Consider the following 22545-nt stretch of genomic DNA (forward strand, 5'->3'; position numbering starts at 1 on the left):
AGCAACTTGATTCTCATGAGTTCTTGACGTACATGCAAGAATAACATGAAGACAACTTAAAAGAAATGAAGGTTTTAAATCACATATTTAAGGTTTTCTACGTCAAAATAACCTAATGAGGATTTGTCCTTAGTAAATAAAGAATTAAAAAAACTACAAAATCGTAAATGTAATTTCTGAGTTCGGAGTTCTACACTGAAAATTCGAACCAACCATAAGTTTTGTTTCAAAACCGTTGAATTACTAACCACACGGCCGCATTTAGATTTGATTATCTTGGTCTGACACGTACAAAAGTTACAAAACGTGCATTGGAATCTATATATGTATTACTTTCACGTTTAAAATACAGCATCTTATGTTTAATACTAGTGCCAAAATAGAATTGGTAGATGTCAAAGTTCAGTGGGGGACGTGTCTCGGTACATGATACTTGCATCTTGAATCAATTTGAGCAGTTTCTTAGTGGTTTTAATGGTGATCCAACGAATGAACCAAGAAATGGGTGGTAGATTAAGAGGAAAATATGGTTGGAAGTATTGGTCCATTGTCACTTTTGATGCAACCTTTCCTTGTCCGCGGCTACATCTTTTGTATTCTTCTCGACTCTTTGGCTCTCTCTCCTTGCACAAGCGTTCTGAATCTACATATAATGGCTCTATTTTCCAACTACCCTTAAAAACTTTCATGAACATCATTTTCTCTTTATTATATTTTGCCTATCCAAAAGCAAGAGAAACCTAAGTTAATTAGTTTCACCAATATGAAACAAAAAGTAATCATGATCATTTCAAGAAATATAGGTGGAGCTTCTTACTGTAAATATTTTTTGGTTTTCATCAGCAATTAGAGTAAAGGGAAAAGCTCCAGACCAACCAAGAAATTCCCAGGTCAGAGCTTTCTCCAACCGCACGACCTCGCTCGGTCCATCTTTCATCAAAATCTTTCTTGATTTGTTTTGCTTCATAAAAAAGTGTATCACACTCAAATATATATATTTCTATCATTAATACCACATTTGAACCATAAGATGTTTAAGAGAAAAACCAAAAGTTCGCGGCCAGTCTCGTTATCGATCCTGAAGAATGGAAAGTTGTCTGGATTAGCAAACAAATCGTAGACCCCTTCAGGAGGCAATCCCACTGTCAATTCTATGTGCATGTGGCAAAGACCCTTTTTTCTTGTCACCTTTTCAAACATCAAAATATAAGATTTTTGCTTTTCTTAGTTCTACAAAAATTCCTTTTATAAGAAAACAAATCCTTTAAGTAATGAGGTTTCGTTTTGTTGCTGATTTAGTCTTTTACCTTCACCTTAGCAGGAGCATCATACCAAGGTTTCTTCTTCTCTGCAGCTCTCCAAAGATTTCCTTGCTTCTTTGCCTCCGCTTTGTCATAATAAGCTATCCATTTACTATCTTCCTCTGACACTGAATCAGATTTAGCATTTTCAGATCTCTTGGACTCGCCCTACAAAACAACAAACAGAATCGTAATCTATTGAGTTTGACTTTCCCTGGTTCTTCTATAAATAATGGAAATGAAACTGACCTTAAGAGGCTCTTCTACGCTCTGGCTGTTCCAGTCTACAAATCTAGGAAATACACTCATTTCTCTTTGAAATTCTAGTCCAAACAAGTAATCACCTCATGCAAGACAGAGAATATGACGTTCTAAAGCTTGTATATGTTATGCTTTTGAATTACATTTCAACCAATTTTCAAAAATGAAAATGAGAGAATAGTGTACGTTAGGTTTTATGTACCCAGTAACAGAGAAATGGGCAGCTCAATTCTCATGAGTTCTTAACGTACACGAGAGAGCTACATCCTGTGAGAGGAGACAGAAGGTATTATCTGTTTGTGTTACCTTGTCCCTAAATTTCAATTTGATTGCATTAGGAAGGTCAAGCAAAAATGAGAGTGTTAAAACCTTGCTATAAGGTACTCTTATATACATACGACTTTATGAAACTTGTAAAGAGCCCTCCTATAGTTTTTAGCTGTTCACTGAAACTTTACATTCTTGTATCTGATATAGATGAATGATAAACTCTGTAAGCGAATGTCTAATGGTGTGATTTAGACCCACCAAGTCCTAATTTTAAAAGTATTGAGTATTCACAAACGAAGTGTCTCCCTTCAAGAAGTAGTCCACAGCAATTCTGCTTTTAAGGATCACTGCTCCTCATCAAGCGGTTGATCTGTTCTTCTAGCTGCAACCAATTTATGAATGGTCATTATTATCTAATAGATTACGGGGAAGATGTGTGTGAGTGTGGCTATCTATCTTTACATACCTGAGCATTTTCTGCTTTTTGTTTCTCAACCTCCTCCTCAAGCTGCTTAACGCTGTAGCATTTGAAACCAATGAAAACAATTAAGCTTTCTTTTTCTCACTATCGAATTCTTTACAAAAGTTTAAGCTTGTGTAGTTATTTCATTACCTCTGCTGCAAAACGTGAACCTCAGACAATAGATCTGTCTCTGTTGTTGGTATCTGTCAGTTCAGAACTTTGGCTCTTAGTTCCTGGCCTCACACAACGTCCTCTGTATGCATATGCCATAAGCAAGTATGAAAAGCAAATCCAACCTGCCCGCCTTCTGTGTTGACAGTTGGAACTCTGATTTCTGTACAAAAATCAAGATCAGATCATGGAACTTGTAAAGACAGGGAAGATGCAAAATATACAGACAGAACAGAAAACTTACCAGTAGTTGGATCATAGAGTTCAATTAAACCAATTAGCCTTTCCTGCCAAGGAAAGAAAATTAGTGTGAGACTACCAGAATACGAAAACCCAAACGACATTTTATGAGTGCAATATCAAGAAGAAGTGTTTTTAAATGCTAATAACCCTTTGCATATTATTCTGTATCAGGAGATTCTGTAACAATGGGAGGATTTGAGCAGCATCGCAAGAAACAGAGTTCACAGAGCTAGCAGGTTTCCCAGAGGACACCTGCGCTTCAACTTTTTCCTGTATATCCTGAAAATTCACCTTATCTAACTTCAGAAGGATTGAGGATTGCAATAAGAGTCAGAAGTTGAAGGAGCATAGAAATTTATTTTCCAATAACAATAACTGGATTGATGATGGCTTGTTACACTACAATGGTTGGATGCAAAAGTTATCTTTGAATGTTCAGACGTATACCTGAGCTAACTTCTCCTTGTTACCATCTATACCTTTAACCAAATTGGCCTCTTCCTCCTGCGGTGTTGCACATATTCAATCAGAAAGTCCAAAATATGAATGGTAAGCAATGATGATACCAACAGAGAAGTAAACTCTTCAACTAACCTTCATCTTCCTATAACGCTCACCAAGAGGGGAGAGGCCATCAAGAATTGTACTAGCCAAGTATTCAGTAGAATGAGCATGTTGAAAGAATGGATATTCCAGTAGTTTTGAAGCGGTTGGACAATTTTCTGGATCTTCTATTGAGCAAGCTGCAACCAACTCTCTAAAAGACTGCAATAATACATCAAATATTTCTTAATGAGTGAGATGAAAGCTATATTTCTTAGGTGTAATCATTCAACTCCACTAACCTTAGAGAATCTCTGGTCTTCTTCATAGTCAAGACAAGGAGATTTTTGTAATGGTAGTATCTGAAACAATAATGAATAACAGAGCATTCTAGTAAAAGAAACTAAGAGTAGGATTCAGGTAAACACTAGACAATAAACGTTTATCATGATGGAGCTTTAATTCTATAAGGTAAGACTCACCGCTGGGGAATGGCCATAGGCAAGTTCCAGGGCAGTCATGCCAAACGACCAGATATCCACTCTAGTAGATTGAATAGAAAACTCATAAGTCCTAGAGGAGTTACTCCTTTATGATGGCAGTACGGGTAAACTAGAAAAAGAAGCAGACGTACTTGAAACCATATCCATCATCTTGCTTCATATCCTCCTCAGGTGCCATCCTAAAAGGAGCAAAGATATCCTCAAACGAAAGAAAACAGTGTAGAACTTAGAAAGTCTATAGTTGGATTAAGTACGCACCACCATGAAGTTCCAACGAAGGTATTCCCAAAATTGCATGCTGAAACTTCAAAGTCAGCGAGCTTAACAGTTCCTTCTAAGTCAACCAGTATATTCCCAGCCTAGAAAGAAAGATACACTGTGCTATCAAAACATAATTGAAAAACCAGGAAGTTCATAACGTGAATTGGGATTAAAGTACCTTAACATTTCCATGGGTGTGTCCTAGTCCATGAAGGTAAACCAGAGCTTTTAAGATCTCCCGCAAGAAAATAGCAATCACAGGTTCTTCAAGACCTTCCAGACAGACTGATTTCATTATGTTAAAGCAGGAGCCACACGACATATAAGGCATCACAATCCACAAGCTACTACTATCTAAGAAAGAGCAATGCGGCCTCAATAGATTCGGATGATCAACCACCAAGCTCAATTTATTAACTTCGTTCCTTATGGTTTCCTAAAAAACAACAGATTAGTATCAATTTCCAATGACAGATCTTAAATTATGAACAAACAAAGAACAAAGATGAAGATACGAACCAGATCGTTGGTGCATTTCTCAAGGTTCCAGATCTTGATGGCCACAATCTCATCAAGTAGAATGCATCGAGCTCTGTAAACACCATCTCCTACCTTCTCTATAAGCTCGTAACCTTTCGCATCCAGAGGAAATCTCGCTTCCGACGAACTCGTCATTTGCCTAATTCATGCAGAAATCAAATACGAATTCAAGAGTGTTCTTTCTCCGATCAAAACCACACGAACGCATTGAAGTTACGGAATACTTAATCCAAGTCCAAGAAACAAAAGTCCCAACTCTTTCAATCAAAACCGGAGAACGAATCTAACCTAAACGAACCGTGACAATGCGAAACACGAGCAGGCCGGGGAGAGTTACGAGCAGAGTGATACGGCCGGAGAAAACCTGAAAGGCGTGAGAGAGCGCGACGGAGGGAAAATTCTTGATAAGGAACCGCCGTCAAAGAGAAGAAATCGATTTTTCTCAGGAAAGTGAAAGATTTGGAAACTTTAGAGACTGAAAAATTTGTTTTAGTCGCGGGACTGACAAAATTTATACAACTGAAATTGGTAGCCATCAAAAATGAAAACGTCATCGTTTTATTGGTCTAATTTAATAAATAATTTCGACGGTTAAGATTTAACTAATTTGCAAATAAAACTCAATGAAAAATGGTTGAGATTCGGTTAAACTCTTGAAGAAAATTTAATTTGCTTATAAGTTTGTTTTAGATGTAGAATTTGCAGAATTTACATAAAATATAATTTTAAGTTTAAAATTTTATCTATTTATAGAGGCTTCTCAAATATTATAAATGATTAAATTCACAATAAAAATATGCTTTAGTATCTGTTGTTGGTGTTGGCGCCAACTTTTTTAACCTCCTTGAAAATCTAATTTTAGTTTGTTCTCGAAGGTCTTTGGATACTATGAGTTTGTAATAGCAAACAAAGTTTTTATAATTTGAGAAATAATGAGACAATGACTCACTCAACCAAGGCCATGGACATATTTTCGTTAATCATGCACCTTGAAATGAATATGATGTCATGGATTGTTCATCTTTTATTAAACTAAATCGGACAAAACTAATAGTCTATAATAAACCTTGACATGTAATATATCCATATCAATATCTCCACAAACACAATTTCTTCGTATTTTGGATTAAAAAATAACATGTTACACAACCATTCATTTAAAATTAGGTTACAAAAGCCAAACAATGCAAACACATGTTGATCGCATTAGCATCGAAAGATAGTTAGTCGCAGCTTGTTTAGTGAAAAGTCTAACAACTGTTTGACCGGAAAGTGAGACTTTTAGAATACATATTCTAAACCCAAATACTAAATTTGAGTTTAATCTAAAATAGACAACCAATCTTCCAAAAATTTTATCGAATTTGTGTTGCTTATTTTGGTTAATGACTTTGAAAAAATTAGTGAACTTGGATTGGTTGTTTTGGCAAATGAATCCAATTGAGTTTAAATGGTTAGAGTAAATATTTTATCAAACTTGAGTTCTTTCTAATTTCCTCTCTATATGTATTATGTTTTGTTTTCATCAATTCAAAAATGTTGATTGCTTATTTTTGCTGAAAAAAGTTGGAAAGTTAAAGTTTTGCTCTACAATTTATGAAGCAAATGAAGAAAAATATATTCCTCTTATGATATATTTTCTACTCTAATTTTTTTTTTCTTATGCAGTTTTATTTTCTATCTTATGATTTGTTTATCAGTCTGAGAACTCAGTTGATCTTTGATTAGACCGAAATTGTTAATTTTTAAAAATTTCGTTTCCAACTTAGCGGCAGCCGCCGAGTGTTAACATATTAGAAAATCCCGATTATATGTTATTTTCTTCTTCTTCTTCTAATAGCAATGATTAAATCTGAAAATGTTCATTAGGCAAATTTGTATGGTAGTCAAATGTGGTGAACTAAAATAATCAGCATCATCAAGTGGCATCGTAGGACCATATATAAACAAACAAATGTGTGAAATACTTTTATTTATCTTATTCGATTTTAAAATTCAGATGGTTGTGACATTTTTTCTTGTCAACAATGGTTGTGACATTACATCAGTGGTTATTAAAATTTAGGAATTTAGAGTTACTAATGTTTTATATTTAATTTTAGCGAAAAAGTAATAGTATAGATTATCATATTAATCCCATTGATGTTGATATTGATATGCGGTAAAACAAGAGTTCAGCTGACATAATCTCTTATCGATACACATCTAAGAATTGTTATTTGTTATATCTAAAATTATATATATAATAAACTATATTTGATCAATATCTCTGCAAATAGTAGGTCAACAACTAAAATTTTACTTTAAATTCGTTTTCATATCTCTTTATTTCAATTTATTTTTTCCACCATAGTTTTATTTATAAAAAAGAAAAAGATTTGTATCAGTTTGATTCTTGGAAATCTTCCAACAATATTCGGCGACAATAAAGAAGTCTTCGACCATTTTATAAGCTGTAACGCCCAAAACTATAATATATTTCTACTTTACTAGTATTTGGCTATTTGCTAACTAAACTTCATTATCGTTAGAGCATTTTAAATGTGTTTTTGTTTTTGTTTTTGTATACATACAATTCAAAACTCAACATATACAAAGATTGATTGACCAAATTAGAAGCGTTTAAACAAACATGTGGGACTTAGCATTATTATTTCTCAGAGGCATATTTTGACATTTATTAAATTCTGTAATAAAACATGTGGTTGGGGGACTTGACTAGTCTTATTAATTTGTTTAATCACGTGTGCTTGGTTATGTAAATTTACTCTTTAAGAATAATTAACAGAACTACATAAACCGTTAAATTCCACGCGTCAGTCAAACGTATACCACCGTTAACGAGGGCTTAGATCAGTCAACGTCGTTCACGGTTCGCGCGTGAACTAACTAAAAACTCAAATGTAGTTTGGCTCAGTCAACTTCATTCAGACCGTGATCCTTCTTCTTCACAGAATCCTAATAGGAGATGACACGTGGGATCAGTAAACGCTTCCACGTCATATCACATGTCAGTCCCCGTTACTTGCTTTCCCAACAAGTTTTTCGATGATAAAATTACGATATTATCCTTCCGTTTTGGGGGAACGGAGACACGTAGGCGGAGACAATCACAGAAGCAGGTCACCCACTCTTTCCCCCTCCTCTCAGCTTATCACGACAACGCGCTTTTGCTTTGTAAAGTGTATAACAACAAAAAGAGAAGTGTTTTAAACTTTTAAATTAAATTATTTATGCAAACAATTAGTATATTTATAGACAACACTTAGTGGAATAAAAAATAAATATATAGAAAAAAGGAAATTAAATATGAATTTTCTGATATTTATGAAGTAAAAGATTATATTCTCTAAACCAATTAGAGAATATTGATATTTTTGCTATCTACGTATATATTTTTTAATTTGATTTGGGAATATATATTTAAGGAAATATCATGTCATTTGCCCAATTACAAAAAGAAACATATTCTCAAAAGGCACTGTTCACACTTGGGTGACTTATCTTGATGAAGCACCAACCATATATATATATAGTATAGATTGGTCAGGTCTTTGTTAAAAAACAATTTAATTCCTTACTTCTTCTTCATAATTTGATTTTTTATACAGCCGTCGTTTCAGATTTCTTCTTGGAGAGAGAGAGATACACACAAGATAGAAAGAGTTTTGGATCTAACGATGGAGGTCGCGTTCCCATCTTCTCCGCCGGCGAAATGCATCGGTGATGAAAGATTATCAGAGATCTCCATGGATTTCACCAAATTAGGATTCTCATCACAAGAACAAGAAATCAAGAAATTGGAGAGATCATGGAGTCAGCTTGAAGAATCCGTCGAGTTTAACGACGTTGACGAAGACGACGACGATGATGATGATGATGAAGAAGAGGAAGAGTTCTCGTTTGCTTGTGTAAACGCGGAAGGATCTCCGATAACGGCAGACGAAGCTTTTGAAGATGGTCAGATCCGTCCTGTGTTTCCTCTGTTTAACCGCGAGCTCCTCTTCGATTACGAAAACGCCGATCAAAACGACGGCGTTTCTTCCACCGCCGACGAGAACAGACCGCGTCTCAGAAAACTATTCGTCGAGGATCGTAACGGAGACGGCGATGAGACGGAGAAAGATACGTTGGGACCGTATTGTTCTTGGTCTGGTGGAACGGTTGCGGAAGCGTCGCCGGAGACTTGCCGGAAAAGTAACTCGACGGGGTTCTCTAAGCTATGGAGATTTAGAGATCTTGTTTTGAGAAGTAACAGCGATGGAAGAGACGCGTTTGTTTTCTTGAATAACAACAACAGCGTCGGTGAGAACAAGACTCGGACTCAGTCATCGTCTACGGCGGCGGAGAAGAGTAAAGGGAAGGAGAAAACGTCGTCGGAGGAGAAGAAGAAGAAGAAGAAGGCGGTGACGAAGTCGGCGCATGAGAAGCTGTACATGAGAAACAGAGCGATGAAGGAAGAAGTGAAACACAGATCATATCTTCCGTACAAACAAGTTGGTTTCTTCACTAATGTGAATGGTCTTAGCAGAAATATTCATCCTTTCTGATGACTTTCTTAAATTACTTGTGTCTTAACCAAAAACCAAAAAAAAAACTAAGAGCATACACATAGGCGTGTTTACGCTTCGTCCCACGTCTCAAATACACAATATTTGTTTTAAAAGTAAATGAGAAATACAATGATAGTGTAGTAACGTTTCTTAAAACGGGACAACTATCACTCGTCCTTCAAACCACGTGGCCATTGTTGATTGGGTTTTTTTTTTCATTTTTTTTCCTTTTTTTTCTTTTGTTGATTGGGTTATGTTATCTTTTCTTTTTTTTTTATTATGGGTGATGTATTTTTTATAGGGCAAAATTTTTTAATGAAAAATATCTCTTTTATGGAACAAATACAAAATAGCAAATGTTACGAGAACATGCATATTACTACATAATATGATTGTCGTATATGAACGATATACATACAATAAAAAAAAAACAAATCTCCGTAACGTTTCTAAATTTCAATACGTAGAAGATGTGGATCAAACATATACCATTGGTACCGCCAGTGTGGATTCAAATATCGGCACAACGATTACTCGTCGAACAAAACTTCAGGATAAACAAGTTCATAAACAATCAAAAAATGATTTGATTGAGCATTTTGGTCTAATTTTGGACATCTTCCAGATAATGAAGATTAATTTTAAAATTTCTATGACTTGAATAAAATGTTGGTTTAATCTTATATATATTTAATGTCTTAATTGTATGTTTTTCTTATTTTCAACTTTTTGTAACTTTGTAATTTCTAATGTTTTGAATGTTAATGTTATATGTTTTATATTAATTTAATCTTTGATATGTTTTTATTTATTAATTAAAATTATAAATTTTTTAAAACTTAAAATATTATTATTTTAATCATGGGACAAAAAATATGGGACACCAATGCTCATACACAAAAAATAAATAATTGTCCCACAATCAAAATAATCATATTTTAACTATGGGACCAAAATATGTAGGACACCAATGCCCATTGCTTTTGGGTGATTTTTTTGTTTGTTTTTTATAAACAAGAAAAACAAAAAACAAATTAGTAGTATTATTATGTGAACTGCTCTTTTTTACCCCCACTGTTATGTGAAAAGCTTGGCTTGTATCGAACCATTTTGTATATAAATTACTAATTTAGTTATGTAATATGTAATTGTGCGAAGACATATTGAATTGCTGAAAGAAATTAGTCGAAAGAAGTTGTTAGTTTCGTGTTCAAAAGAATTAAGTGTTCTTTCTTGCGTTGTTTGCTATAATGTAAGCATCATTTAGTTTGTTGAATCTGTCATCTGGTAGATAGAACTTGAATAGAAAAACAATGGAATGTTGTATAATTAATATAATATCCTTTTAAGCTTTGGTCACTTTCAAAGTGGTTTTCAATCGAATACTGACCATATAATATATTTGTTGAATGGTTATGCTTGCAATAGTGATATATCATCAGCTTAAGTGATATAGATTACGCAAGAGGTTAATTGTCCGAACGACTTGACTTCATATATGCTTCGAAAGGATACAAAAACAAAGAACAATGAGAAGAGTATATATCCTTTTTCTCATTTAGTTCCCAAACCAACGACCAATGAGGTAATGAAACAAGACACACCTATTCATAATACTAGTTCAAACTCAAAGCACACCGACAACAACAACAAAAAAAAAAGAAAACCCAAACGAAAAACAAAGCCCAACAACTAAAAAAGTAAAAGAGATCAAAAATTCAAAACGTTTGATTCTGCCAATAATACACAGTTTACATTTCTGTAGGCCGAGATTGATAAGGCTTTCCTTTTCTTGTTTGACGGTAATGGGCAATACAAAATTAGGGCCTAAACTTCAACTTACTAAATTTTGTTGGGGAGAGCCCTTGAGACGACTAGTTAAGCTGCATTGTTAAGTCAAGTTCAATAAAATCAAAGGCTGATTCACCTTCCACTATATGTGTTGCATGCAGCCAAACAAATTGATTATGCTTTCTCCATCATTCTTGCAATCCAATTTTACGCCTCATTTTGGTTACTTTCCCTCGTCTTCACAATTAGAATGATAAAAATATCATACAACCATATTAACAAAAACTTCATCGTTTTTTCAGAAAAAACTTGTATATACATTTTAGTTTCATTTGGGAACTGGAGACTATACTCGTGAATACAGTTGCCTATATGAGAAAGCAAAACAACTATTTCTAATAACTGCGAAGGAGAGAAGGAGTCACAATGATTGTATGTAAATATAATTAACGAACTAAGAAAAGAATAAAAGAAAGAAGAAACAACTGCGAAGGAGAGAAGGAGTCACATTGTACTTCATACTATATATTAGTGTCAATCATAGAGAGAACCAGTGGGAATTAGAAATAGGAGCATCGAATATTTGAGTTTGGTATTATAAGTTTTAAAATTTCCAACCAAAAGAAAAAAAAAAATTAGACAGGTTGGAAGCAATTTATAAAAGACTAAGTAAACTGTTTCCTTCTCAAATAGTTGAAAAAATGGAATATCTGAATTTGGTTTTTAGTTTGAAATATCCACTTGTTTCTCCAATATCAAATATACATAAAAAAAACTTCCATAATATAAATGAATACATAGAAAAATATTTTATGATATATGAAAGAAAAATCATACGTTCGCAACACTTCAAATAAAAGACTCTTTTGAAAGTTTTTTCAATCCACAGAGAAAAACAACATGCTATATAAAATTTGCTTTGCAATAGATAATTGAGGTAAAAATGTCCAAACGGCTCAAAATATACATTTTGGTCACTTGGGCAAACCATGCATTGTCAGTTTTCTAATTGTTCTCCAAACTATTTAAAATTTTTTGGTTCAACTAGTCTTTTTTTTTTCTCTATGCATGACATATTATTATTCTCCTATGCAAAACATATATATAGTAATATATCAAATGGACACTCTTTTAATTATTTCCCTCTAATAAAAGAAAGGCAAAACTGACGAAGACTAGAAAATTAAAAGCTTCACATTTGATTTATGCATGTTGAAACACTATGACCTGGTTATGGTGTTCTTGTTTTGAAAATTAGCTACGTACTTTCTCCAACAAAACAAGAGAGAAAAAATAAGAGAAGACTAAACCAATTAATTGGGTCGTTGACAAAATAATTGAACAATCAATCATATGCATCTTTCTTCACGAACTTGAATATATAAAAATGGACACTGGATCGTTGACATTTGATGCACGTTCTTGCACGTTTCGTGATTGTTTGGCGCAGACATGCTTCCGTGATTACTGAGATAAAAGCAAGAACAATAAAAATAAAGAAGATGGTAAATCCATTTGCTATATAAAGGCATGCACAGGTAATGTAGAATGACAACACAAAACAAAATCAACGCAGTGAAGCGTTGGACAAGCAATCAAAAATAAGAATGGTATCTTCTCCCGGGATGGGGCGCTCAGCCCATCTTGTTTATGCTCTTGGTTTTGCTATCATGGCAACAATGGTTGCTGCTTCTTATGAGCCTTACATGTATAGTTCTCCCCCACCACCAGTTTACGATTCTCCAGCACCAAAGGTTGACTATAAGTCTCCACCACCTCCTTACGTTTACAGTTCTCCACCTCCACCATCATATTCACCATCACCCAAGGTAGATTACAAATCTCCTCCACCGCCTTACGTCTACAGTTCTCCACCCCCACCTCCATACGTTTACAGTTCACCACCACCACCACCATACTATTCACCTTCTCCTAAAGTTGAGTATAAATCACCGCCACCTCCTTACGTTTATAGTTCACCACCCCCACCCACATATTCACCATCACCAAAGGTAGATTACAAATCTCCTCCACCGCCTTACGTCTATAGTTCTCCACCCCCACCCCCATATGTTTATAGCTCTCCACCACCACCACCATACTATTCACCTTCTCCTAAAGTTGACTACAAATCACCACCACCCCCTTACGTTTATAGTTCCCCACCACCACCATACTACTCACCTTCACCTAAAGTAGATTACAAGTCTCCACCACCACTATATGTTTACAGTTCTCCACCCCCACCATACTACTCGCCTTCTCCAAAACCTGCATATAAATCTCCACCACCACAATACGTCTACAACTCTCCACCGCCACCATACTACTCTCCAGCTCCTAAAGTATCATACAAATCCCCACCACCACCATACGTCTATAGCTCCCCACCACCACCATACTACTCCCCTACTCCTAAGCCCACATACAAATCTCCACCACCACCATACGTCTACAGCTCCCCACCACCACCATACTACTCTCCAGCTCCTAAGGTCGTATACAAATCCCCACCACCACCATACGTGTACAACTCCCCACCACCACCATACTACTCTCCAGCTCCTAAGGTTACATACAAATCCCCACCACCACCATACGTGTACAGCTCTCCACCGCCACCATACTACTCCCCAGCTCCTAAGCCCGCGTACAAATCTCCACCACCACCATACGTCTATAGTTCCCCACCGCCACCATATTATTCTCCAGCTCCCAAGCCCGCATACAAATCTCCACCACCACCATACGTCTACAGCTCTCCACCACCACCATACTACTCTCCAGCTCCTAAGGTGGCATACAAATCTCCACCACCACCATACGTCTCTCCAGCTCCTAAGGTGGCATACAAATCTCCACCACCACCATACGTCTACAGTTCTCCACCACCACCATACTACTCCCCAACTCCTAAGGTCGCATACAAATCCCCACCGCCACCATATGTCTACAGCTCCCCACCACCACCATACTACTCTCCAGCTCCTAAGATTGCATACAAATCTCCACCACCACCATACGTCTACAACTCCTCACCACCACCTTATTACTCGCCTTCTCCAAAGGTTGAGTACAAATCTCCTCCACCTCCATATGTTTACAACTCTCCACCTCCACCATCATACTCTCCATCTCCAAAGGTTGAGTACAAATCTCCTCCACCACCATCATACAGTCCTTCTCCAAAGGCTGAATACAAATCTCCTCCCCCACCCGCATATTACTAAATTGTTATGAACTCATAAATAAGATATCAACTCTCATTTGATGTCCAGTCTTTTGTATTCCTCTTGGACTAGTCTCTTTTATTTGATGTGAAATAAATTCTTTTGTAATTGAAATTTCATTTGGATTTATGTTTGTTTTTATTTCTATTCTGTAAGAGTTGTGTCAGTCTTGATATGTATATGTTACAATTCTATATGTTGTTCATTTATCTAAAGGATACGAATTTTTACCTATTTAAACAAACAAATAAAACTACACAAATTAAAAAATCAGATATTAATTTGAATACAAATATTATTATTTGGAAAACCTCATGTTAGTCTAATGTTAATTAAGATGATATAATATAATATTTAAGTCAGGGTAGGTGGTTCTTAACTTCATATACTAGAGGAAGAACCAAACAAGGCTCGAAACGTTTGTGATGTCTGATTTAGGTATGTTCATTTAGCCATTTTTTGAGAGAGAACAATGACCTAACACTATAACACATTTTGAGATGCAAAATAAAATTCTTCCGAAAGCTCTTTAAATACTTTAACCAAAATTGGTCAATGTGACCAGTACTCGGGAGTTGGAGTTTCGGTGAGTAGTTATGTGGGGGTTAATGCTGTGACACTTAGTTGAAACGATCATCTAGTCAATTTCTTCATATATAGCATCGAGAAGACTTTGAATATATGCACTTTGCATGTAGTCAGTTTTATGCATATAGACATCTTATTTCAATACCCACAAAGAATTTGAATTTAAGAGGTCTCTATGTTTCTTCTAAGTGTGTTAGTATCATCTTCTTCTGTTGCTTCTGTAATTCCATCTTTCCTACTTCTGTTTCAAATTAAATATATGAATAAGCTTCCAAAGAGCACTCTTTTATTTCCAACCTCATTGATACAAATTAAAGAGAAGACATAACACTATTGAAACTTTCTTAGCTTATACACATATATAAGGCTACATACACTTAAGCTAACCCCTCAAGAGATGGGATAAACAACGACCTTCCCTGTGGCATGGTTCGTTTCTAAGTATGTAAAAGCCTCAGCAACGCGTGAGAATGGGAACGGTCCTTTGGGATCAACTACAGGCTTCACCTTCCCACTCTCAATGTATGGGTTTAGTTTCTTTAAAACTTCACCGTTAGATGTCACAACGAATCTAAAACCAGGCGGCGTGACAGCTCCGGTTAAAGCCACAACTTTCCCTCCTTCCTTAATCACCTTCACTGCCTTGTCACACATCCCTTTAGACAACACAAAAGATGATTTAGTTTTAAACGTATTGTTCCAAGAAACTAGAATGGTGTTCTGTTTTGTTTGTTTACCAATGGCGTCAAAGACAACATCGTATTTGTCAGGCAAGTCTTCTATGTTCTCCTTTGTGTAATCAATGGCTAAATCAGCACCTAAGCTTTTCACTAGCTCCAGCTTCCCTGTACTCGCTGTTGCAGCCACTTTCGAAGCTCCATACACGTGCTTCGCCAACTGTATCGAATACTAATATTAGGAACCAATCAACAACCATCAAACTCTTATTTCTTAGATCACAAGGAACCAATGACGTTAACCTGAATCACAAGGCTCCCTACTCCTCCGGCACCATTAAGAACAAGAATTGACTTCCCGGCAGAGAATTCAGTCCTAACCAGACCTTCATCAGCGGTTTCCATCGCCAACGGAAGCCCCGCTGCTTGCACGAAATCGATGTTTTTAGGTTTTAGCCCCAATAGCTTCTCTTCCACGGCCGTGTACTCTGCTAAAGAACCGAATTGCTTAGGACCTTCTAATGCTTTCTCGCTCACGTTTGCGTAAACTTCGTCTCCTACTTTGAAATCTTTCACCGCACTCCCAACCTTCACCACTACTCCGGCAACGTCGTATCCCGGAACAGTCTGCTCCGACGAAAGATTCAATTGTTAAAGAATCCGAAACCTTCAACGAGAGAAAGAGGAACTGAATTTGAATTTTACCGGGAGAGGCGAATCGGTGGCTTTAAACTTCCCTTGCCGTCTCTTAGCGTCAACGGGATTAAGACCCGCCGCAACAACCTTAATCAGAACCTGATCTTCATTAATCTCCGGCACAGTAATGTTACTCTCAAGCTTCATAACCTCAACTCCTCCGTACTCACCATACACCCACGCTTTCATCTCTTTCGGAATCGACGCATCCGCCGCGACATTGACCGCCGCTGAAGTGCTCTGAGAGCTCGCCGAGATTTTCAAGAACTTCTTGCTCACTGTTTGCAAGCCGGATCCGAATCTAACTCCGTTTAATCGAATAACCGGCGACTTCAATGTAAGAGAACTATGTTGATGAAGAGACGTCGCACGGCGGAGCACGGGAGTTGTAGTGGCGGTGGTTGTAGCAAGCGCGGTGTTCATTTTATTTTTCAGTGTGCCACTAATTTTTTTCCTCTAAAACGGCTTATCTCTTTCGCTTTCCTCTGTTTTAAAACACTCTGTTTCGTGCCTTTCTCTGATTGGTCGTTATTTTTTTTTCTTGTGGTTCTCGTTTAGAGCTGCTGATTTGTGATTCATCTTTTGTTTCATGTCTTCTCGAACAATCTACACTAATGGGCCTAAATTTTAATAAGTGTTTATGAATAGGCCCAATAGTAGTATCAACATCATTCATCCAGGCACGATGAGATAGAATAGTAGAACCATAGAAACCGCGCACAACGAAGCACGATCTGGACACGTGGTTAATTTTGATTGGATCACTTGTCGAGCTTATAGATCCACCGTTCATTTCCCCGGAACTGGAAAAAAAGAGAAAGCTTTCTCTCCGAGCTCGGCTGTTTTTTAAGAAAACGTCAAAATCAGATCTTTCGTTCGTCTCCTCCAGTTTCTCCACCTTCGATTATCCCAAAAGGTAAGCTCCGAATCATGAATAGAAACCCTAATTCTCTGAGAATTTGTTCGTTCTTATTTTTATATAAAATTTGAATCTTTTCCACTCGTAACTATGTTTTGTCTGGACTGCCCAGCTTCGATTCTGTTTATTGTAAATTATTGCATGTACTGTGTTTAATGTTTGAATTCGATTTAAGCTTTGTTTGCGTATGAACAATCACAAATTTGAAACTTTTTGTCCTTGTTAAGATTATATGGTATGTAAATGAATTAACGTGATCTCCTTTATCGGCAAATTGTGAACTTTGTGTTGTTTGTTAAGATTATATGGTATCAATAATCAAAAGCTAATTGAATTTAGAAATATTGGTATATATGAGAATGTGCCTTCATTGATCTGTTTTGTGTCCTGTTTGCTCAATATATGATCTAAATCTGTATAATCCAATTTGATCATTTGGATTGGTTAAAAAAGTCGTGGTTTTGTGTTTTGCAGGCTCTCTTGTTATTGGAGAAATGGCAGATACCACCAAAGCCGAGTTGAAAAAGCCAGTTTTCACAAAGGTTGATCAGCTTCGTCCTGGGACTAGTGGACACAATGTCACTGTGAAGATCGTGAGCACGAAGGTGGTGTTACAGAAAGGCCGTGCTGAAGGTCCTCAGGCTCGCCAGTTGCGGATTTCTGAATGCATTGTTGGAGACGAGACAGGAGTTGTCGTCTTTACCGCAAGAAATGACCAAGGTACTTCACTTATTTCATTCAATCTATCAATGAAATTAGTATAGAATATAGAATGCCATGACTCTCTTGTGTCAAAGTTTTGATCCAATGGCTAGTGAATGATAGGATTTTGACATGTTATGTTTGATTTGGTTTATGTGTGTAGTGGACCTAATGAAAGAAGGATCCACTGTAACTCTACGCAATGCCAAAATCGACATGTATAAAGGATCAATGAGGCTAGCTGTAGACAAGTGGGGTCGCGTTGAAGTCACAGAGCCTGCGAGTTTCAAAGTGAAAGAAGACACCAACATGTCCCTCATCGAGTATGAGCTCGTCAACGTCGTTGAATAAGCAAGCAAGACACAATCCTAAAAACACACCTAGAGAGACAACTCAATAATACACCAGTCAATTGTAACCGTTAATGTTGGCATAAAGAAAGAGTGAAACATGATATCCTGCATTAAGCTATGTAAGAGTGATGGCTCCTCTAAAAGTGAATGCAGAGCTTTGGCTTTAGGTTACGACTTTGTGACACCTTTTTGTTTTGTAATGTCATCGTAACTGTGAAAGGCTTTTGGCTAACATTGTTACTCTCTTTATCCTTTGCCTCGTGTCAAAAATGCATATTCCTATTGAAAGTAAACAGAAACTGCAAGTTCTCTATAGTCTTCATAGATCAACCCCCATAATGATTTATTTCCATTTTGAGTGATATGATATAAAAGTAGGAAGTTTAACCAAAGTGCAACTAGACATGGGGGGATTTGAATCACTTTGGTCAGTGATGGGACTTGGACTTCGTTGGCTGGAGCGTCATCGTTGCATCATGACTGATGGCTTCTTGGTTTTCTTTGTCTTACGTTTTTTTTAATCTTCTCACATTTTATATGAATTTGTCGTCGTCACGTATCGGTTATGAAACTTGATATAAGAAATGAACAATAATATGAGATACTCATAGTTAGTAAAGAAAAAGTTTCTGCCAACCAAAAAGTAATGTGTCTTTCATGATTGTTAAGTGGGCAATGTTTAGTGCGTTTAATCGTTTTGGAGTTGTGTTTTCCTTATCCAATTGTTTTGGACTAATACGTACGTGATTAAGAGATATCAATGGAGAAATTGTGACATATTTTTATTTTGGTTTGTAAATAGTAGTGTTAATGCATTACTATCAATATTAAAATCCGCATAACGTATGACAGATTGAAATCAAGTTGGTGCATATTCGATAACTCATTGTTTTCTTTTCAAGTATTATAGACTACTAAATTAACCATGTTCATAAATTTCTAATTATGACTAATGCGTGGACCACTTAAGGTGATTGAGCTCTTAAGTTTTTTATTTTTACTTTTAGAAAATTGGACAGTGAACGCTCATCTTTTTTAGTATAAACTTACTATGATTAAGTGTGAATTTATTATATGAATTGTGTAATAACTACACTGAATATATGAAAGGTTAGTCTAACATTGTCTACGGATGTGTTGTTGTTTGTCACAATCGGTAGGATACATGTTGTTGACAAACCGTAAACAAAATATCTGATTTTTCTAATCAATGTCATAGTTATTCAAATTCTATACACTATTAAAAATTTACATTTAAACATTGGTTCGAACTTGAAACTTTATATATATATATACACACACACATAGATATGCATCAACAACTCACCAACATTTACTCTGCCCCGATCGAATGATTCCTCTCTCTCTCGAAAAAAAAAAAACAATGCTCAATCAATTTGTTCTTCTCCTACCATTCCTCTTGTCGTGTCTCTTCCATGTAAGTCAAAACTCAACTCCTCAATTGTCTGATTTCTCTAAAACTGATGATTCGTTACAAGATTTGTTTCCATTTTTATTTCACTTTTTGATCATTTTAACAATTATTGTAACTTACACAATGTAGGTAGTTATGGTGGCCGGAAGAGGAAGGTTAGTTAACGGCGGGTTTACGCCGGAGACGAATCCGTTCACACCAAAAGCGTCTTTAGTACGTTACTGGAACAAACAGATCCAAAACCAATCACCAGGCTCAGCCTTTCTCCTCTCCAAAGCTTCACCTCTAACCGCCGTAGCCTCCGCCACTTTCGCCAAACTCGCCTCCCAAAACTCGCTTCCCGATCGCCTCCCTGACTTCTGCTCCGCCGCTAACCTCTTCTGTTTCCCCGATTTAGGACCAACCCTAGAGAAGCACAGCGACGACGTTAAGTTCTCTGTTTACGACCAACGAAACTTCACCAACTACGGGAGTCACCCCGGTGGCGCCGACTCGTTTGAGAAATATTCACAAGACGGCAACGTAGTAACCGACTCTTTCCGTCGGTACAGCCGCGACGCCGCCGGTCACGACGATACTTTCACAGGCTACGCAGATAACAGCAACGTCGTCGATGAAAGCTTCAATACCTACGGAACCTCAGCCACTGGTGGCTCCGACGAGTTTAAAAGCTATCAGTCCGAAGTCAACAATCCAACTAGTCGTTTCACGGCGTATTCCGACAACGGAAACGGTCGTACACAGACGTTCAAGACATACGCTCACGACGGCAACGCCGGATCGGGTCAATCTTTCACCAGTTACGGCAAAAACGGTAACGGAGCTCCGAACGAGTTCGCTTCCTACGGCGTCTCTTCCAATGTAATCGGATCAGATTTCTCCAACTACGGCGAGAACGCTAACTCAGCCAATGACACTTTTAAAGGCTACGGAGGCGACGGAAACGTTCCTCGGAATAACTTTAAAAACTACGGTGCATCAGGGAACGCTGCCGTTGACACGTTCTTGAATTATAGAGACAAGGCAAACGCTGGGGACGATACGTTCTCGTCGTATGCCAAGAAGTCGAACTCACAGAAGGTTGATTTCGTGAATTATGGTAAATCTTTTAATCCCGGTTCGGAAACGTTCACCGGTTATGGTAAAGGAGCTGAGGGAAACAAGATTGGTTTCAAGACGTATACTAAGAACTCAACGTTCAAGAGTTATGCGAAAACAGGCGTTGAATTCGCGAAATATAACCAGAGTAGACTCCGGGATGGTAAAACTGTTAATAGGTGGGTGGAGCCTGGCAAGTTCTTTAGAGAATCGATGCTTAAAGAAGGTACATTGATTTGGATGCCTGATGTTAAAGATAAAATGCCGAAAAGGTCGTTTCTGCCCCGTAGCATTGTCTCGAAGTTACCGTTTTCCACATCGAAAATCGCGGAAATCAAGCGTGTTTTCCACGCTAGGGATAACTCTACGATGGAAGGGATAATTACTAATGCGCTAACCGAATGCGAGAGATCGCCTACGATCGGCGAGACGAAGCGATGTGTTGGATCAGCCGAAGATATGATCGATTTCGCGACATCGGTGCTTGGTCGAAGCGTGGTAGTCCGAACGACAGAGAGTGTAGCCGGATCAAAGGAAAAGGTCATGATCGGGAAAGTCAAAGGAATCAACGGTGGAAAAGTGACAAAGGCAGTGTCGTGCCATCAGAGTTTGTACCCTTACTTACTATACTACTGTCACTCCGTGCCTAAAGTCCGGGTTTACGAGTCGGATATTTTAGACCTCAAGAGCAAAGCCAAGATCAACCATGGTATTGCTATATGTCACATTGACACTTCAGCTTGGGGTGCGAACCATGGAGCTTTCGTGTCGCTTAGATCCAGCCCGGGTCAAATCGAGGTCTGCCATTGGATCTTTGAGAATGATATGAATTGGGCCATCGCTGATTAACCAACATATCGTAGCAAAATTAATAATGAATGTTAATTTTTTTGTATCTTTATATTTCTGTAACGATACAAACTCGCTATGTTCCTCCGATTCTGTTAAATAAATATATATTGAAGTGAAGTTACCTACGCAATTTAATTACTTGTGGGGTTTTTTTTTTTTTAAGTTCGTTTACAATGAATTCAAGTGGATGGATCATCAAAATAAACAAATGCAAAATCATAAATTAATAACAATTGATTACATTGTTAATATGAATATAAGTTGTAATTCTAGATGATTCGTTAATTAAGGACCATCCAATTTTAAAATTTTATAATGAATCAACATCGAATACAAACAGAGAGAACTAAAAACCAACACAATAACGATAAAAGGGAAGGAGTCACGAGGGTGGGGTTGTTTAAAAGGGAACAATGCGACTCTCTTATTGAAACTTTATGAATGTTAAACATCCCAACATATTTGTTATGCAAAGTGAAACAGACACATTTGGATTTTGTTGAAATGATCAATGAGCCGGCCGACGATATTCACATCTCATTTTTATGTTCCATGATATTATTGTTTGCATGGTTTACCAAAAAGCCACTGTTTAGTTCAGTGGCAAACGCGTTTTAGTTCGTAAACCGCATATCTAAGCGATACCTTAGGAAATCAAGATACACTTTGATGTTTCTTTGTTTGGAAGTGTAAGACTAACCTTACTGAAACATAGTTCCAACATTAGGGAGATGTTATTGATATACGAGAAAAAACTCAATGAAGTAAAGGAGAAGTGATGTAATGGAATATGGGGAAGAACAAAGCTTATTGAATGAAGGTTGACTCAACTCAACCATCATTTTTAGTGAGATTGTTTTTGGGGACAAACAACAAGTTATGTAGCCTATAAAGACATGTAGCTTACTAGTGACTAGCAAGGTCCTCCTCCTCTCCAATTTGACTTGTAGTCATTTACATCATTCTTCTTTGTTACTTTTTAAGTAATGGATGTGACTACATCTTTAAGATGATGGGGTGCTATAAACTATATGAATGTGCAAAACCACCACTTCAATTTCTATCATAGACTGAAATGTTTTTGAATTTAATTCA

General features: G+C 36.9%; 7 protein-coding genes across 9 annotated transcripts; 4 read left to right on the top strand and 3 right to left on the bottom strand.

Annotated features, from left to right (window-relative positions):
• Positions 1 to 395: 395 nt before the first annotated feature.
• LOC17897866 lies at positions 396 to 1610 on the bottom strand. The gene is made up of 5 exons (XM_023777013.1): positions 1551 to 1610; positions 1308 to 1469; positions 1048 to 1188; positions 818 to 961; positions 396 to 719 (listed from the first exon to the last, which is right to left on the bottom strand). The coding sequence occupies exons 1-5, from the start codon at positions 1608 to 1610 to the stop codon at positions 396 to 398; spliced, it is 831 nt and encodes a 276-aa protein (XP_023632781.1).
• Positions 1611 to 1900: 290 nt separating this feature from the next.
• Positions 1901 to 4974, bottom strand: LOC17900262 (serine/threonine-protein kinase BLUS1). The gene is given in 15 exon segments (XM_023790160.1): positions 1901 to 2214; positions 2299 to 2350; positions 2446 to 2498; positions 2592 to 2668; positions 2670 to 2753; positions 2857 to 2988; positions 3157 to 3213; positions 3304 to 3474; positions 3555 to 3614; positions 3735 to 3795; positions 3887 to 3934; positions 4014 to 4114; positions 4195 to 4452; positions 4536 to 4695; positions 4845 to 4974. Coding segments are annotated over 14 exon segments (1314 nt in total). The 5' UTR covers positions 4692 to 4695; positions 4845 to 4974; the 3' UTR covers positions 1901 to 2210.
• A 3057-nt stretch (positions 4975 to 8031) lies between these two features.
• On the top strand, positions 8032 to 9292 carry LOC17898146. Its single transcript, XM_023789489.1, has one exon. The coding sequence runs from the start codon at positions 8237 to 8239 to the stop codon at positions 9104 to 9106; it is 870 nt and encodes a 289-aa protein (XP_023645257.1). The 5' UTR covers positions 8032 to 8236; the 3' UTR covers positions 9107 to 9292.
• A 3179-nt stretch (positions 9293 to 12471) lies between these two features.
• Positions 12472 to 14339, top strand: LOC111828711 (extensin-2-like). 3 transcript variants are annotated; one of them, XM_023777267.1, is made up of 2 exons: positions 12472 to 13720; positions 13769 to 14339. In XM_023777267.1, the coding sequence occupies exons 1-2, from the start codon at positions 12508 to 12510 to the stop codon at positions 14128 to 14130; spliced, it is 1575 nt and encodes a 524-aa protein (XP_023633035.1). In that variant the 5' UTR covers positions 12472 to 12507; the 3' UTR covers positions 14131 to 14339. The 3 variants fall into 3 exon arrangements, with proteins under 3 accessions (XP_023633035.1, XP_023633036.1, XP_023633034.1); XM_023777268.1 differs by having other exon boundaries at positions 12472 to 13695; positions 13744 to 14339; XM_023777266.1 differs by having other exon boundaries at positions 12472 to 14339.
• A 635-nt stretch (positions 14340 to 14974) lies between these two features.
• Positions 14975 to 16565, bottom strand: LOC17898612 (NADPH-dependent alkenal/one oxidoreductase, chloroplastic). Its single transcript, XM_006304987.2, has 4 exons — positions 16101 to 16565; positions 15699 to 16022; positions 15456 to 15615; positions 14975 to 15374 (listed from the first exon to the last, which is right to left on the bottom strand). The coding sequence occupies exons 1-4, from the start codon at positions 16512 to 16514 to the stop codon at positions 15109 to 15111; spliced, it is 1164 nt and encodes a 387-aa protein (XP_006305049.1). The 5' UTR covers positions 16515 to 16565; the 3' UTR covers positions 14975 to 15108.
• Positions 16566 to 16900: 335 nt separating this feature from the next.
• LOC17896864 (uncharacterized protein At4g28440) lies at positions 16901 to 18317 on the top strand. Its single transcript, XM_006303343.2, has 3 exons — positions 16901 to 17007; positions 17485 to 17730; positions 17876 to 18317. The coding sequence occupies exons 2-3, from the start codon at positions 17505 to 17507 to the stop codon at positions 18061 to 18063; spliced, it is 414 nt and encodes a 137-aa protein (XP_006303405.1). The 5' UTR covers positions 16901 to 17007; positions 17485 to 17504; the 3' UTR covers positions 18064 to 18317.
• A 1318-nt stretch (positions 18318 to 19635) lies between these two features.
• LOC17897410 (polygalacturonase 1 beta-like protein 1) lies at positions 19636 to 21567 on the top strand. The gene has a single exon (XM_023777017.1). It carries the CDS (start codon positions 19636 to 19638, stop codon positions 21445 to 21447), a length of 1812 nt encoding a protein of 603 aa, XP_023632785.1. The 3' UTR covers positions 21448 to 21567.
• The last annotated feature ends 978 nt before the right edge of the window (positions 21568 to 22545 follow it).

This window comes from Capsella rubella, unplaced genomic scaffold (genome assembly GCF_000375325.1).
Source record: "Capsella rubella cultivar Monte Gargano unplaced genomic scaffold, Caprub1_0 scaffold_1, whole genome shotgun sequence".
NCBI classification, from domain to species: Eukaryota; Viridiplantae; Streptophyta; class Magnoliopsida; order Brassicales; family Brassicaceae; genus Capsella; species Capsella rubella.